This window comes from Apium graveolens, chromosome 11 (genome assembly GCF_009905375.1).
Source record: "Apium graveolens cultivar Ventura chromosome 11, ASM990537v1, whole genome shotgun sequence".
NCBI classification, from domain to species: domain Eukaryota; kingdom Viridiplantae; phylum Streptophyta; class Magnoliopsida; order Apiales; family Apiaceae; genus Apium; species Apium graveolens.
The window spans coordinates 203,443,945-203,462,636 of NC_133657.1; the positions used below are offsets into that span (position 1 = coordinate 203,443,945).

The window sequence follows — 18,692 nt, forward strand, 5'->3', positions numbered from 1 at the left end:
CGGTCTAATTAGGTCCGGTCAAAATGAACTATTTGTCTCTCAGCAAACCCATCAGCTAATTAATCTAGGCATAAAACTTAGTTAAAACGTGTATTGTAGCAGCCATGATTAAAAGCTTGAAAGCAGAAGCAGCCATGATCAAAAGCTTAAAAGCATGTGTTGTACCATTCAAAAGCATAGTCTTGTCATAGGACACTACAAGAAACAGAGCTTAAAACGACCAAGACGTAACCAATCGTCACTGGTCAAGGGTTAAACCCGACCGTTTTTTACTTAAACCGACTAAAAAAATCGACTAGAATTTCTTCAGGGCCCTATTACCCGCAAAAAACATAATCTAATTCTCACTTTAGGGCAGTAAAAACTCAGATTGTTTCGAAAACCAGGATTTTCTAAACAAAGATGATAAACTCATCCAATAAGGGAAGACCAAGACTTTCGTTTAGGTTAACAAGACAGCAGTCAGCAGAAAACATAACAAGAAAACGATGAAATCCAGGTTTACTAATAAATTATGTCCTCTGAAATCACACTGAGCCTGGGAAATAACTTCAAAAGTAATTTAAAAGACACAGAGAATTACGCAGCCATTGATCCAAATACTTTTGGTTTAGCAAGAGAGTGTGAGTTGCTCTTCTTCTTCTTCACCTTCATCTACCTGCATTCTGGCACACTCAGTCAGTTCACCGCAGACAGACCAACACAGGACAATATATAACAATTTGGAACAAGAAATATGAAAGGTTGAAAAGAGAAGGGTTTAAAGTTAAACTACAGGTGGGATGTCCTTTTGATTAAGAAAATATACAAGTTAGCGATTAGATTGTCGTGCTTGGCATGATGATCAAGTGTATAAGCTAATACAGGTCACTTGTAAGAACACGCTGGAGACAGCCTCCATGCAAAAAAATAAAGGTAAATATATTTAGATCTTCCACAGACTCCGGATAGTCCAGGGAGCGTGATGGTATGGAGCCTTGTGTACTGAGTATGACCTTTATCAATCCATAAATTACTCTGAACAGCTTATCAGAGATAACACTACAGTTAAACAGTAACATTCATCAACCAAGGTATGTGCTTCTGATCTCATACAGAATTCAAATGCAATTTGATCTTCTGCTTCTGGATCAGTGTGTATGTATGAAATAGTTATCCGCGTGAGCTTCTATATTCTTGCAACAAAACAATGTGATTTTGCAGTACTATATAGTTCTGGAATCGCATTCATCAAAACAAACAGCGTTTTCTACTCAAACTCTGAGCAGATACATGACTTACAATAACTTAAAGAGACTAGGGTAATTTCCCTGGTGCATTTGATAGTGTGAAGAGGGTCTTTAAATTGATTAGCTTCCTTAAGACCATGATCGTAGCCTGAAGGGTTATAAGCGAAAGAGCCCTATCTTCAAGCCCCCTTGAGCTGATCATTCAACCAAAAACTAGGCCAAACTTCACAGTTCTCTCTACCTTCTTTACATGTTAATACCGAGGATCACAACTAAGTTTTAGCGGTGTGAATCACTAATGAATAAATTACCATAAAAATACTCAAAAGTTTATGTATATTGTCCTCTCTTGTTATATACACATACCGAAGTTCACCTATATTCTTCTTTTCTGTTACCTGTAAACCTAGAGCATGCTTGTAACAATTAGCATGTTGTTACGTGTAGTCGAGCTCGGAGTTTGACCTCTGGTGTGTGCGTGTGTTATCAATTAGCAAAAAATGTTTTTATCATAAAATCGATTCCTAAGGTATGGCCAAGATTAGAAAATGATATGTTTCCTTATTACTAGTTTTCTTATTATCGAGTTCTATGATAGTTAAGTGCGGGGGAATCACTCCTATACGGTTCTTAAATATGCAACTAATTCACCGTTCTGAGAATGTATGGATCATACATAGTCTTACAATGTCAGAAATTTTGTGCAAAGATGCTCCTTCTGCTAGAAAAGATCTAGTAGCAAGGTTCACACAACCAAAGTCCGTCGAAGGTCTTGATATAAGCATTCTAGCTGTTGAGCAATCAACTCATCTAAAACCTTAAATTTAAAATCTTAAGATGTTAGAGAAAGGTTCCAGTAAGATCATGTAGTTAACACTACGAAATATTTTGTCAGAATGCAGAAAATTTTGAAACAAAATATATTTTGAACTGAAACATTAGGGTTCATATGTGCATGAAACCTAGCCTAATGGTGCTTAATTTAAGGTCCCACATTCTAAAAAACACAAGAAGCACCATATTCACAAACTTTTGGCACTCATGGTGCCAAAGCTTGACACCTAGCCATATCCTTGCCTGGCAATCCGGTGCCTAGCTTCTTTTTACAGTGACATAGTACATGGCATTAGTGGGACACAAACTTTGGGCAGTGCAAACATGTGGAACTTTAAAAACACAAGTATCTTTTACAATCTACGACCACATTGCCTTGGTTCATTGACCAACACCTGGCCTTTGCTAGAAAGAAGGGAACCAGAAACCATACAGACAAACAATGCTAGTTGCAGTGTAGCCATACAATTAAATATGTCTTCTAGTTTAGCTCTTTCATGAAACCAAAAGACACTAATCCAGTTATAGCATAAATCCACACAAATCCAAAAAAGGGTTAAATAAATACTCCCTCCATCCTGGTTTATCTGTATTGTTCAAATTTTATGATTAATTTGACTTAATTTTAACCGGAAATTGCATATATCATAATATTGAAAAATTATTTAAGGAAATTTACCAAAAATACCACTTTTATGAAAATATTTGCAAAAACACGGACGCAGATTGCATATTTGGTTGTATATGAGGTTGAAACGGTTGCATATGTGGTTGCATATTAGGTTAATCCGTATTTTTGCAAATATTTTCTGTAATTTGGATATTTATGCAAAAATCCCAAAATTTAATCTAATCTACTTTAAATTCACCAATAAATTAGGACATACCGAGTATATTGCAAGAATAGTGTAACAAAATGAAAACTACACATAAGCCATCACAAATATAATGTAACAAAAATGTAAAAAATATTACCTGATAAAGTAGATGGGCTTGCTATGATCAATTAACTTAGTTTTTTCTCTTGCCCTTTTGATCCGAATGCCAGTTAGCATCTCCGTAGAAGAGCTGTAAGGGCGCGTCTAGTCCAGCAGCAAAAGGATGATGGTGTTGCTGATTGTCTCCTTTCGGAGCAGCTGGACTGATGAAGAAAGGTACATTGGATCCGTCAAATGGAGTGAACCTCTGAAGATGAGGAGGCAACATTGACGGTGAATTGGACTGAAGGGTCTCCCTATTGTAACCAGAAGCAAGGCCCGAAGAGACGGAGAAGTTAATAAGATTGTAATTCTCGTTTCCTCCGTTAGCTGTGACAAGATTAGTATTCGGAACAAATGAGAACTGATGAAGTTGTTGGTGATGGTAATGATCTCCGTTAGTTATACTAAACGGTTCAAGAGAATTCGACATCTGAGTCTGTTCCGAATAATTTCCTAAGAAATGATCCATTTGTGTTCCGTAAGCTGATCCATTAGGGCTATTAGTAGTAGTACTACTAAAATTTCCAGTTAGTAGTTCAGTGAAAGAAGAGGTATGTTTCACATTTTGTTGAAAAGATTGATTACTTTCGATCTTTACGTTCTTAGGAGCTTCCGTTCTCTTCTCGGACCTCCAAACCGACAATCCACCCGAGCCCTTACTAGTCTCGGAAGTACTACTGGTAGCAAATTTCGACAACGAAACATTCTGCTGCTGCTGACTCGGATCTGCTTCAAATTCTTGGTCATTAGTCTCTTCACTCGACGGCATTTCATAGCTAAGTTGCTTAGAAGTATCGACAAATGAGTCTAGTGTAGGCAACTCCGATATCGAATTTTCTGCAGCTCTTAACAACCAGTCCACAGCTTTACTAGGTTGCTCATAGCCAAGCCGATCTTGTAAATCATAAAATTGAATAGCTGTAGTAGCTGAAAGACGGACACGCCTGTCTCTTAACTTGCCTTTCGAAGTCCAGACCTTGCTGTGCCTATCTTTACCACCTGAAGCTTTCGAAACCCTAACAATTCGCGACGATGGCCATTCACAAACCCTTCTAAAAACATGTCCAGAAGCAATTCTTTTGGCTTGTGACTCATCTTCTTCATCCATTTCTTGAATTATTTTGTTTGTACCATCCATCTCCATGAAACTTTCATGCCTTTCTTTACATAACCCCACTTTAAGTTCCCTTATCTTAATCTTTTTACAGTGAGTAAAAGAAAAAAGTGTTAAATATAATGTTAAAAAACATTAAAGACCTAAATTTTAGAGAGAGAAATGTAAGTGCACTAAGTATGTGCTTATGTACTTTGCATTAATGGCCATTATGCACACCATTTTGGCTTCTACAGGAGCTCGGATAATGACTGTTGCAACATATTTATCGTGCGCTTATTAAGTATGACAAGATAAAAACCTTGAAACTCGAATCCTAAGCACATTAAAACTACCAAAAAATGTTGTAACAATTGTCTACATTTATATTAGTTATATCTTACGACTATCAGAATATTAAAGTATACTGTAACAATCATCTCAGGGAAGCGGGAATTATAAATGAACATTTATATATGTTAGTTCACGGGCAGGATAGTAAAGACTGAGGGAAGCTCAGGGAGGGAGCTTTTTGCAGTGATTTAAAAACCAACGTAAAGAAAAGCCTGCAAAACAGTAAAACCAAAGGCAAAGAAAAAAGTCAGGGATGAAAATAATAATAGGCATCAGATGCTAGCTAAGAGGGGCCTACTACTTTTAACATGTAGCATTAGATTATATATAAAAAAAATATATATCTTTAAACACACGTATGTACCTATGAGTTAAGCTATCAGTAACTGTGTACTAGTAACACAGTTACAGTTCTACTAACTGCAACTTTTAGGAGAGCTTTTATGATAAAAGCTAACTGGAACCTACCAATTCTTCAAGAGTATGACTATGCTGTGTGTGTATATATCATGAATTTTATAGTACAACAATAAATGAATTCAATGTTTTTCAACATTTTCATATGTTGCAAGCTGGCTTCAAAGGTTTTTTAAACTTACATTACAAATTTGGGTTTTGAATCTTTAATTTTAGTTGTTTTAGAATAGTGCTAGGTTTCTTGTAAAATTTTTCTAAATGAGGTGCCACATATGGGAGATTTTGATCTGTGGCTTATATAAGAGATGTTTCATATTATTTTTAAAAAAATAACAGTTATACCAGTTATGTATTCAACATTTCAGAAAATATTTGGAACAATTTTTGAATACATACAATTTTTTTTGAAAAAATTTATAATCATTTGAGCCTTAATATCTCGTAGAATAACACAAAACAAATTATGTAAAATTAGGGTTTGTCATAACTATAGTTCTTTTCAATTTGATATAGTTTTGGTAAATATATTAAATATTTTGTAACTTTTATGGGAGGCGGAGAGAGTAAATATTTCTAATTTCAAATTAAGAAACATGTTGCAATAAAAAATTGAGTCTTTTCATTATTCACTTGTATCATTAAAATTAAAAAATGAAAATGTTTCAAAGTTCTCGGAAGTATTAAAACTGAATATGTTTTATATTTATTAATTCTACAATTTTTTTCTAATCAGTAGTTAAGAAGTATGATGTTAAAATTGTTGTTTCAAATGCAGCTCTATAGCATATCAGTTCAGTATGTTTTAGGTTTCTTATTCAATCATTTGAAATTATTATAACTTCAGAAGCTAAAGTTAGACCAGCTCCCCACCAAGGAGCTTCTGCAGGAAGACAGGAAGTTATGTCAAGAATGCATCATTAACCTAAACTTAATCTTCATTAATTATTTTACAAGTGAAATGAAAGGATTATGTATCCCATTTTCGGGAAATGATAATTTAACACATGAGCATGATAGATATATCTGTTAAGTAACCGGTCGCACTAAAATTTTAAGATGTTAGGCAAAACCCAAACATGATCTTATGTTTTTCAATAATATTATCTTAAGTAACCAGCTCTTCTTATACCTTAAAGCGTGAGATCGAAAGGATCTTACACCAATATTATTGTTTAAGGAAGGGATCGAAAACAAACACATAATTTAACTTCACCACTTTTTCAATAAGAAACTTGGATCATTTCCAAAATGAATCACACCACTAGCTAGCTAGTACCAGTAACCGAAGACCAAGATATTAATTCAGGTTAAAATGGACGACAAAAATAAGAAATCAAGCAATACCCTGAGAATGACTTTGGTAACAAAACCAGGATCTTCGAAAGAAAGATAATGAATGCATCCACTAACCAAAGAACGGGACTTACATTCAGGTTAAAAAAGATCACAAGAACAATTAAACAACGAAATCAAGGTGTGCAGATAAGTAAAAAGAAACCACACATGAGCCCGAGAATGACTTCAAATCTAACAAGGCATGAGAATTTTAAAACCATTGATCATAATACTTTTGTTCTACCAGGAGAGTGTAGGCTGTACTTTTTCTTCACCTTCCTCTGCCTGCATTTGACATTGATGAATAAATGTTATACACATGGTTTAGTATTTCAGTTAGATATTTAAGGAGTCTCTACTGTACATATAACACATTGAATCAGTCCCCACACATTAAAAACAAAATAAAACCAGTATATCTTGGCATGGCAACCAATTAATGTAGATTACTATCTCATTATGGTAAATACAATCACATATATTTGAGGTCTGATCAATTCAGTAGGTAAAAATGGTGTGCATGGTTAGACAAATTGGACACAAATTTATATGACTATCTATTATCATGTCCAGGTTGGGCCGATCTGCTGTTAGTGGCTGAGACTGAATACATTACTCGAGGGGGCACTTTTCAAATTTTTAACATTTCGGAGGCACAGTAATATTTTGTAGATTAATACTGTCAAATATATAAGTTTCATGTAAAAACATATATACTTTTTTGAAACCTACGGGGGCATGGGCATCCTGAGGCCCCCATGTGCCTACGCCTCTGTCTGCAGCGAGACATCAGTTCAATTTTTTTAACAAATTACACACTGAGTCATAAAGTGATCAGCACACTGGAGTCATTGGTGTACCTTCCACATTTTCATAACAGGAGTCTATTCTCTCAACTAAGCAATCCAATGTTAAAATTATTAGGCGAGTGCTATTAAAAACCAACCTTGAAGGTGGATGATCATTAACCTCCAAACAACTGTATCCTAAAGAGCATTAAAGTGAACACTTGAGGTTGGTTGGTTGGTTAACGTGCAGGTGATTACATTCAACAATGTTTAGAGAGTTTGAGTATTAAGCTGAAATTAAGCAAAATTTTAAGGAAGTGGCATAAGCATGTTTTCATCAACGCATGCAAGAGGATATAGTACTACTAAATAAAGACGGCGTTAAGGTGAAATAAACATTCAACAGGACATTTGTCGATTTCCACACCAGATCCTGCAGTATATATTAAGTTGTATACTGAGTATCCTTGGAATTACAAGCCACCGGTGTTCCAATATGAAATAAGAGAGAACGAAGGGTGAAACTATTTAGTATAGACTAGCTACGGTTGATTGAGTTGGCTCTTGATTCTCTCTAATTAACAGCTTCGAAACTTAAACCAAAGGTTTTTGAAATTACAGAAGCTAGCTAGCCTCAAATATGAGAAAAACAGACTATTTGTTAAATGTGAATAAACCAAAACCAAAGCAAAACAAAACTGAAAGTAAAAATAGTTTTTATCATAAATCAATAGTATTACTCAGACGTTAATTAACTAAAAGCATGCAGTACTGTTTAATAATATTTTAATTTTAAACTAATAATTTACTCTAAAGAATGGCTGTAATTTGTGCTTTTCAAAACATATCTATCGCCCATCAAACCTTCCAACTTTTATCATTTTTCTATACCAACCGGTGGTTATTAGTTTCAAAGCAAAACTAGCCCTATATCTGCAGCCTATTGCGCCAAGGAATCTGCAGCATATAAGTATAAAATTTAGTCTATATGCAGGATAAGATATTATTAGAGCCTGATGGAAGGTCCTAATGAATGCAAACTTATACTCCCTACGTCCCTAAAAATGTTTCATATTTGTGTTGGACACGTTTGCCGATGCACACTTCTGATTCTGAATATCTTTAATTTCGTATTAGTATTAAATATAAAAATTTCATTGTATTAAAATACTCATAAATACGAATTCAACAATATCACTTATGACTATATTTGATATTATAAATTAGACGTAAATTAATAGTCAAATCGTTTACCATGAACAGTGTCAAAAGTTAAAATAGAAAACTTATTATGGGATGGAGGGAGTACCATTATTTTCTAACTAACATGGGACAAAAAAAACAAACTGCAATATTAGGGCTCACTAGTGCAAGAGACAGCCTAATGGTGTTAAAGTAGGATCCCAAAGTCTTAAAAACAAAATTTGGGACTATCATAAACCTATGCAGTCAAGCTGCCAAAGCTTGACACCTAGCCATTGAATTGCCTGGCAATCCAGTGATAGCTTCTTTTACAGTGACATATAGTGGGACACAAATTTTGGGCAGTGCAAAGCACTTAGAAGTTATAAACTATATCATTTACATCTCTATCTTATTGACCACATATTGCACTATCATGGCTCATTGACCAACACCTGGATAGTTTACACTTGCTAGAAAGAAGGGAACCAGAAACAACACAAATCAAGAGACAACCAGCCGATTCAAAATTTACAGAATTACAATCTCCCATGCAATAAAAATGAAAAACAATTCCTAATAGGCTAGTAGCACCATTATTAAATATGCAAATAGTTTGGCTCTTTTTATGTAGCAAATAAACTAAACCATTCATAGTACAACTGCACACAAATCCAAGAAAGGGTCCAAAAAACTTTTGCAAAAGCAGTGTAACTAAATTAACCACACATGAACCCAGATTTTAAGTAGCATGAAAATGTAAAACAATAAATTTCATATTAATAATAATTAGATTCATTAAATATGATAAAGCTATTACCTTAGTTCTTTCCTTTTCCCTTGTGATCTGAATGCCAGTTTGCATCTCCATAGAAAAGTTGCAAAGGTCCATCTAATCCAGCAGAAAACTGAGGATGGTGTTGATGATTGTCCCCCTTTGTCGCCACCGCGGGGCTGATGAAGAAAGGTACATTGGATCCATCAAATGGAGCAAACCTCTGAAGGTGAGGAGGCAACATTGATGGTGAATTGGACTGAAGGGTCCCCCTATTATAACCCGAGGCAAGGCCGGAAGAGACCGAGAAGTTAAGATTGTAACTATCATTTCCTCCAGTAGGAGCTGCAATTTGGACAAAATTATTATTACCCGGGTTGACAAACGAGAACGGATGATGCTCTTGGTGATATCGATGATCTCCTGTAGTTATACTAAACGGTTCAAGAGAATTTCCCATCTGAATTTGTCCGGAATAATTATTCAAGAAATGCTCATTTGGAGCGTGATAAGCTGATCCAGTAGGGCTATTAGTACTACTAAAATTTCCAGTAAGTAGTTCAGTGAAAGAGGATGTTTGTTTCACATTTTGTTGCTGACCTCCAAATAAAGTCTGTGGACTTTCATTCTTCACCTTCCCAGCTGCTGCTCTTCCTCGAGCCCTTTCTCGAGCTTTGACTCTATTCTCGGACCTCACAGATAATCCACCCGAGCCCTTACTAGTCTCCGAAGTACTACTGCACCCAGATTTCGACAACGAAACATTCTGTTGCTGCTGACAAAAACTCGGATCTACTTCAAATCCATGTTCAATAGTCTCTCCACTAGATCTCATTTCATCACTTACTTGATTACGCGTATCGATAAAAGAGTCAAGTGAAGGCAACTCAGCTATCGAACTTTCAGCAGCTCTTAACAACCACTCAACCGCCTTACTAGGTTGGTCATAACCTAGCCGATCTTGCAAATCATAGAACTGAATTGCTGTAGTAACAGATAAACGAACACGTCTGTCTCGGAGACCTTTCGATGTCCAGACCTTGCTATGCCTATCTTTACCACCAGAAGCTCTCGAAACCCTAACAATTCGAGACGAAGGCCATCCGCAAAGCCTTCGAAAATCATTTCCAGAAGCGATTCGTTTCGCTTCTGAGTCATCTTCTTCATCCATTTCTTGACTAACTTTGTTACTATTAGTTACAATTCTTGGAAACTTATTGACTTGATTGTGAATATCATCCACCTCCATGACACTTTCATACCTTTCTTTATATAACCCACTTTAGGTTTCTTTATCTTAATCTTTTACAGTGTGTAAAAGATAAAGTCTTGACTTGAATGATGAAAAAGACTAAAGACCTAAGTTTTAGAGAGAGAAATGTGAGTGCACTTAGTATGTGCTAATGTCCTTTGCATTAAAGACCATTTTGGCTTCTTTTACACACATATATACAATTCTTTAAATATATCCCGTACTTCACAAGAGTTCAGACTCCAAGGTTATAAACTAAACTCGAAAATCAGTTCCACTCGTTGCATCTTCAAAATTGGAGTACCAGTAAGTGTCCCGTTGAGTAGTACTAGTTTTAATTTGAGTTTTTGATCTCTATTTTTCGATAATTATTCTAGTTGGTCAATTTTTAGAACATCGAAAAATAAGATGAAATATTTCATTATTTTGTAACAAATATATGTTCTCCATCTATCCAATTTTAAATGATCTAGTTTTCTTTTATAAATGGTTTAGTAATATATCATTCATTTAAAAATATCACAACCAAACATTTATATTATATACCTATATTTGTAATACACTTATTTTAACGGTATTTATTATCACATTTATTGTTAAAATTAAAGTTAAGATACATAATTTTTTAAAAATGTGAGTTAATCGAACAAGGTTACATAATTGACTAGTTCACATGTAGGATAAGAAAAGCAAGGAAACTATGTTTAAACTTTTTTGCAGTGATTTAAAACCGACGCCAAAGGAAAACACAACACCAAACTATTTAAAGAAATAAATAAATTGAAAAATATACAACAATAAATAGGCATCAGAGCTAATTAGAGGGCTTGAGTGCTTTTAACATGTGCTATCAGAACATTGATTATACATACAAATATGCAGTAAATGTGTACTATTAACCTACTTAAAGATCCACAGGCAACAAGCTTTTTATGTAAAAAGTTAACAAGAACCCAGCAATTCTTCAACAGTCTGTACATGTTCTAGTGACCTAAGCAATTTAATAAAAGTACAGATTCATGCATTCATTTATTTCAAATATTGTAAGATTTAACTAGCATATTTATATCAAAGGGTGTCTTAAATAGCTATGTGAGTACACTCAACAAGTGTAATCAGTAATTCCCCTCTAGTTGAAATGAAAGAAAGTGGGATAACCTAGCTCTACTTTATGTTTATGATTTGATTTTTTAAGGTCAAATTGAATAAAATTTGAATGAAAATTTCATATATATTATATAATTGATTGTTTTACAAAATTAATATTACTAGAAAGTATATCTAATTTAATTGAATATATCCTTTTCATTTATTTAAAGTTATAAAATAATAGTTTATAATTTTCATTCAAATTCGGATCAGTTTGATCACAAAACATAGACATATAGATGACGACAAAGTACATGATAATTTCATGAATTCGTTTTTAAATATTTTCACATGTTTTAGTTTTATATATTCACTGATTTTTCGTAATCTTTTCATCTATACAAATAATTTGAAATAAATAAATAAATTATTGGTTATAAAAGTTTTACATGTTGAAAAATCCATGGTTTGATACTTTGATTAATGTTCTAAAAATTGGTCGGTTCCGACGAGTACTCGAGTAAGTATTCGGAAATCGGAGTTTAACATATTTGAATTTAAGTGAGAACTCGAATACTGAAAGGAGTAGTAAAAAAATCTATCAATTACTCAAATATTAAATATGTAAATGAGTCAATCCAATTTTCGAGTTCTACAACATTAATCAGCTCTAATTTGTCTGCAAGAATTGGCTCGGTTGGTTAAAGAGGGGATAACTATCCTCTGAGTCACAAGTTCGAATCTCACGGGAGGAGAATTACGGAAGAAGAATTTGTGATTATATCACCCGAAGCTTATCGCTTAAATACGATTTATCTTGATTTGCAAGCTATTGCTTAAGGGTCTATCGACTGGGTTACCTACGATAATTTTTTTTTAATCATCTCTAATTTTCCTATCTTCTCTCTCTAGACCGAGGGATCTACTTGTAGAGAAGGTGAAATTTAGGGATTTAATGGAACAACAAATATTTGACTAATTTAGCAAAAGCACCATGAGTGTGAAAAGAGGGCTCGTAAATCAATGCCCTAATTTAGTTGAGGGATAAAGTTACAAGTACTCCCTCCTGTCCCTCCCAAATGTTTACATTTAGGTGGGGCGCGGAGTTTAAGAAAAATGATAAATTAGTGGAGAAAAGTTGAAAAAATGAGTAAAGTAGTAGGACCGATTAATATTATATGTATAAAGTGGGTATAGTGGAGTAAGTAGTGGAGGTAGTTAATTTAAAAATTATAAAAATTTTACTATTTTTGAAAAATTTTGAAATATAAATAATTGAAAGGATATCCAAAAAGGAAAGTGTAAACAAATGGGAGGGACAGAGCGAGTATTTGTTTAGCCAGCAAATTGCCAAAGCTTTGATGGGTAAGATTTGACAGTCAGGCAAAGCGCCCAACTCCCTTTATACAGCAACAAGTTGTCAAGTAGCATGTCCTTAAAATGCATATTTATTTATTAAAATAACTTATTGTATAATAATTATATAATTTAGTCTTTTGAAAAAAATAGCAATCAGTAGGAGATCTGTATAATAAATATATAATTTAGTCTTTTGAAAAAAAATGTCAATTTAAAAATCATTGAAAGAGTTAAATAACAAAAAATTCTAAATATTTTGCTGGCACTAGTTTGGATTATAAAAACAAACATTGCAGGATTGACTCAATATATTTTTCCTACAATAGGATTAACTATTCAGTGAGGTATTGCGGCACATTTTATTACTCACTTAGGTCGTATATTGATTGTTTTTAATTTTTTTAATAAATTAAAATTATCGAGAAAACAACTGAACTTTTTCTAAGTTGTAGGGAACTCACCTACCCTTTGGATATGAGAAACTTATATTGAGGTTTTGAGAATGAGTTTAAAAAAAATTAAATTATGAACTAAGCAAGAGGTTGTGTTTAAAATAATATATAAAATTTAAATAAAATAATATTTAGGTTCTCTAGTTACGAATAACTTAGGGTGGAAATTTATGTTGCTTGATCGTTTAAAATTTTAGCCAAACGCTGTCACCAAAACAAAAACGGGCTTTGAGCCTCATAATGTTCATATTCCTAGAAGCCCAGAAGCCCGAACATGCACTGTACAGACGAACCGCTTAACCGCATTCAATCGCTCAATCGTTCGCAATCGAACCGCATTTTGGGGATAATCGCGAAATGCGGGTTGGTTGCGATTTTAAATTTTAAAAACCGCCCATTCGCAGTTTGGATGCGGTTTTAAATTCTTGAAAATCGCAACCGCAACCGCAACTCTAACATATATTTATAATAAAATATATTTCCGAAAATGTAGTTGATATCATATAAAATAATAAGTATAAACATTTATTAACTAATCTTAGGTTAATATTAAGACTTTGTTCATAAGATTTACAATTATATGATATATAACCAAACAAATGGAAAATGTAATCATATAATTTTTTTTATCCTTTTCTTTTTTTTTCTCTCTCCACATTTTTGTATGTTTTTAATATCCTTGCTCGACACTGAGCATTAGTTTATATTTTATTTTTGAATGTAAATTTATCACCTAACTTAAACTTCAATTTATTAATATTCCGAATTTATTTTTTTACAAATTATTAATTATTTTAAAATAAGTGGTTGAACCGCAAATCGATCCGCAATAACCGCAAATTCGCTACCGCAATTGACGCGGTTAATCGCAACCGCAAATGTGGTTGTGGATGACAATTTTCTAAAACCGCTATTCGCGGTTTGGTTCGAATTTTACCCAAAAACTAATATGATCTGAACCGCGTACACCCCTACTATATATGTCTATTCCTTATTGCTTAACCACAAAAACTGAGAAACCACCGTCTCACTGCATGGCCACTTCCTATCGTCTTTAAAACATCCCGACTTTAAAAACTGAAATATTCCGGTTGTATATACGGTGTGGTGTCACGGGGTCAGATTTTCAACCTTGAATTTTCTGATATGTGCGGCCTACTCGATCGCCCAATGCCCAAGTAGTCGGTCTTCTCGAGAGGTTGTCGACTAGCAACCCCTAACAATCATACCACATCGAATGTAACTATGAAACCCACGCACAACCAAGATCCAATCGTGTGTGCAAGTGTGTCTAATTACCAAGAAAATGTAAAGACACAACAGATTTACGAGTTTGAATACCCAACCTTTTGTTGACCAAAAATATAAGGATACAACCCCAACATATGCTTACAGACTTTGCCTACTGCCTAGCATATAGTTCAAGTGCAGAATATAATATGAACTTGTACAGAATGATACTTATATTACATTCAGAAAATGTTTATCTATATATACTAGAGTCTGGTCGCGGCCCCAACAGCCCACACAGCACCAACAGCCCAGCAGCCCCAACTGCTAGCAGTTACAAGCAGTTCCAGGATTTCAAATGCCTTCAAATTCGAATTTCCCACCAAGTCCTTGAGCCTCAACTGCAAGGTAGTTATTCCAGCAACCCACTAGTGAATATCCCAATAAATATACACATATATATTATATATATAAAAATCAGCCCCTATGTGCAACACATGTGCCAACGTTTTGACTTGCCCCTTAGTCATTTTTGGACTCCAGGCTAAACTCCCAGCTCACTGTTTCCCTCACATAAATCAGCCAATCAAATTTAACCCGAGTCGCTATAGCGCCCAATCTGAGTCCCCGCCTGGAGACTAGTCCGTGTCTCCGCTTGACGCCTAATCAGTGTCGCCGCCTGACGACTAGTCCGTGTCAACGCCTGGTGACACTTGGTCCCAATTTCACTTGGCTGCCTAGCAAATCAGAACCCAGAATTCCAATCCAGCCTAAGGGTCTTACAAACCCTCTCACACCGCCTGGGTTTGATGTCCTCATCAAATTATCGACAATTCTGAGAAGTCCGTATCTCCAAGTAGCAAAACCAATGCCCATGAACCAAGGCTGCAAATCCATTTGCGGTTCCTGCCATTGTCAAACCCAACCAGCTACCATAAGTTGATCAAATTAACCTCCACAATTTTCTCTCTCTCGTCACCAAAACCTGATGACCATGTGTAAACGCCCCTTCGCCCACACATCAAATTCCATTCTGACTTAAGTTCCAGCAGCGCCTCCAACCATGGGAGACATTGACTTAGGCCCAACCAGAAAATTACCAAGTTCGCTGCCTTATAGAGATGAGTCGCCAACCTGTGATCCAATTTCACAAACCATGTCGCCGACCACAATCTGAACAGCCCCCAACTTCTTCATTTTCATTTTACCCTTATCAATATGCATAGGAATAACTTTCACAAAACATGGAAAGGCCTCATCCATGATCATAATCCTACCATAACGCAATATAATAGCGCTACTAGTCATCGTAAAGAAGTCCATACCTAGGATGCAATCAAAATCATCTAAGGCAACAATATGAAACGTAAAGTTACTTTGCCAATTACCCAGAGTCAAGACAACATTCGAAGTACCCCCAGTTTTCAGCACATCAGCGTTAGCCATCTTAATCTAATTTGAACTTGGTTCCAGCTATAATCCAAGCTCTGCAGCATAATCCATTTCAATGAAACTGTTTGTGACACCCGTGTCTACCATAGCCATGACTGCCTTCCCATTCACTAAGGCCTTGACATACATAAGTTCACCCCCCTTCACGGATTTTTCAGTCCTTAGTGCAACCAAACGCATAGGATTCACCCTCAATTGAACCCCATTATTTCCCTTAGTATTTTCCTCATTTTCTTCATCAACACGAAGAGCATGCAGTCTTTCTTTCTTGGGATACTGTCTTGCAAAATGTGGCCCTCCACATATAAAGCACCCCTTGTCGCTAACCCCTTGAGACTGCCTATTATCCTTGGCATCACCATTGCTATTTCTCCTATCATTCTTCTTATTTATGTCCTCAACCTTGTGATTCTTGTCACTGTTTTTACCCCTTTCACCATCATGAGAACCAGCCTGCTTATAGTCAACCAAACCATCAGCAGCAGCGATAGCAGTCGGCAAGTCCCTCACAGCTTGTCGCCTTAATTCTGCCTGCGCCCAAAGTTTCAGTGCATCCAAGAAATTGAACAACTTATCCTCATCTGACATGTTCTTTATATCCAACAACAAAGAACTGAATTCTTTAACATAATCTCGAACAGTTCCCGTTTGTTTGAAATTCCTTAAACTCTCCCTAGCAAGCCAAGAAGCATTAAGTGGCAAAAATTGCTCCTTAAGTTCCCTCTTCAATGCCTCAAATGTGGTTATCTCCGACCTGTCCACACTCGCATCACCATCGGTACGAGTCCGCCACCACAATTTTGCATCCCAACCAAGTACATACCTGTGATTGAAACTTGCTCCGCAACATCAATATGGGCAGCCCTAAAATACTACTCCATGTCCCATAAGAAATTTTCTAGATTCTTGGCGACCCTCGCCCCATCATAAGGTTTCGGCTCCAGAATTTTCATCTTTGAGTGGCCCTCCCTTCCACTCGATGAATCAGTAAAAGCAGCCCGTTCACCAACATTAGTTCATCATGCAACGCCTGAATTTGGGCATCATATCCCTCCTTCATAACCCTCACAAGATCATCAACCGCGGTCTTGAATTCATCCAAGCCCTCCCTTAGAACCTGAACGTCGATTCGCTAAAAGAATCTCATCTATTGACAAAGGCACCCCCGAAAAATCTTCAAGCCTAGCCAACCTTTCACCCGTAGAATTTTCACCAGCCATGATGTTGAATCAACAAATTTATCAAAGCAGCTCTGATACCACTTGTCACAGGGTCATATTTACAACACTGAATTTTCTGATCCATGCGGCCTACTCGATCGCTCCAGCGCCCAACTAGTCAGCCTTCTCCAGAGTTTGTCGCCCAACAACCCCCAACAATCCTAACACAACGAATGTAACTATGAAATCCACGCACAACTAAGATCCAATCGCATGTGCAAGTGTGTCTAATTACCACGTAAATGAAAAGACACAACAGATTTACGAGCTTGAATGCCCAACCTTTTATTGACCAACAAGATATGCTTACAGACTTTGCGTACGGCCTATCATATAGTACAAGTGCAGAATACAATATGAACTTGTACAGAATGATAATTCGATTACATTCAGAAAATGTTTATCTATATATATTTGAGCCTGGTCGCGGCCCCAGCAGCCCACACAACACCAACAGCCCCAGGAGCCCCAACTGCTAGCCGTTACAAGCAGTTCCAGGATTTCAAATGCCTTCAAATTCGAATTTCCCACCAAGTCCTTAGCCCCAACTGCAAGGTAGTTATTCCAGCAACCCACTAGTGCATATACCAAGAAATATACACATATATATCATATATATAAATCATCCCCCATGTGCTACACATGTGCCCGCGTTTTGACTTGCCCCTTACTCATTTGTGGACTCCAAGCTAAACTCCCAGCTCACTGTTGCCCTCACATAAATCAGTTAACCAAATTTAACCCGAGTCGCCATAGTGCCCAATATGAGTCCCCGCCTGGAGACTAGTCCGTGTCGCCGCCTGGCGCTTAATCTTTGTCGCCGCCTGTCGAACAGTCTGTGTCGCCTCCTGGTGACGCTTGGTCCCAATTTTACTTGGCTTCCTAGCAAATCAGAACCCAAAATTCCAATCCAGCCTAAGGGTCTTACAGGTGGGATCAAGGGGAACTCATGCTAATCTAGGCTAAAGTTCTTGTTAAGTTATAAAATTTAGTAAAAATTTTTTTTATATAATAATCACAAATTTTATCATTTTTAGTTAAAAACCAATATAAGATTTAATTTAAATTTCAAGTTAACTCTAAAAATTAACGATAATTCATTTTAGTTCGGACAATTTTGTGAGACTGGTTCCACCATTGATAACATAACAAGAGGTTTGAGTCACATTTATAAATTTTTCTCGTAATAACTTGAATTTATCCATTCCAACAAACTAAAAAAACTAGCTTAAGGCTCGTCCTATGCATTGGATTTGTGTATTAATTTTATCAAATAAATTACTATAAATTTATCTGTCGTATTTGACTTTTTACCGTTAAATTGATCAAATTTTGACCGAAAATTTCAAATAACATATTATCGAAAATATTTATAAAAAATATATCATTAGAAATGTTAAATATACTTTAATATGTATTTTTTCAGTTTTTCAAAATAATAAAAGTATGAATTTCTATTCACGGTCAAAGTTGAGACAATGTGACCTTCAAAAGTCAAATAAGATAGATAAATTAGATAAATTAGGACAGAGGGAGTAACTCGTTTATTATTGGATATAAGTCGCCCTTTCCATTCTCGCAAGTCCTACTTTTTTACGGTTAAAATGTACTTATGAGCATGGTACCATACATATACCAAGATTATCAATAT

The 18,692-nt window shown here is 35.6% G+C and overlaps 2 protein-coding genes across 3 annotated transcripts; both read right to left on the reverse strand.

Moving 5' to 3' along the window:
- Positions 1-228: 228 nt before the first annotated feature.
- On the reverse strand, positions 229-4,353 carry LOC141698594 (transcription factor TCP2-like). Of its 2 annotated transcripts, none has more exons than XM_074503319.1 (2): positions 3,039-4,353; positions 229-665 (listed from the first exon to the last, which is right to left on the reverse strand). In XM_074503319.1, exon 1 carries the CDS (start codon positions 4,185-4,187, stop codon positions 3,075-3,077), a length of 1,113 nt encoding a protein of 370 aa, XP_074359420.1. In that variant the 5' UTR covers positions 4,188-4,353; the 3' UTR covers positions 229-665; positions 3,039-3,074. The 2 variants fall into 2 exon arrangements, with proteins under 2 accessions (XP_074359420.1, XP_074359419.1); XM_074503318.1 differs by having other exon boundaries at positions 229-658; positions 3,039-4,350.
- A 1,931-nt stretch (positions 4,354-6,284) lies between these two features.
- Positions 6,285-10,404, reverse strand: LOC141697654 (transcription factor TCP24-like). The gene is made up of 2 exons (XM_074502146.1): positions 9,033-10,404; positions 6,285-6,527 (listed from the first exon to the last, which is right to left on the reverse strand). Exon 1 carries the CDS (start codon positions 10,234-10,236, stop codon positions 9,034-9,036), a length of 1,203 nt encoding a protein of 400 aa, XP_074358247.1. The 5' UTR covers positions 10,237-10,404; the 3' UTR covers positions 6,285-6,527; position 9,033.
- Between the last annotated feature and the right edge of the window lie 8,288 nt (positions 10,405-18,692).

Excerpts from the sequence above, each read along its gene's own strand:
- LOC141698594 (XM_074503319.1), bottom strand. The coding sequence starts at position 4,187 with ATGGAGATGGATGGTACAAACAAAATAATTCAAGAAATGGATGAAGAA.
- LOC141697654 (XM_074502146.1), bottom strand. The coding sequence starts at position 10,236 with ATGGAGGTGGATGATATTCACAATCAAGTCAATAAGTTTCCAAGAATT.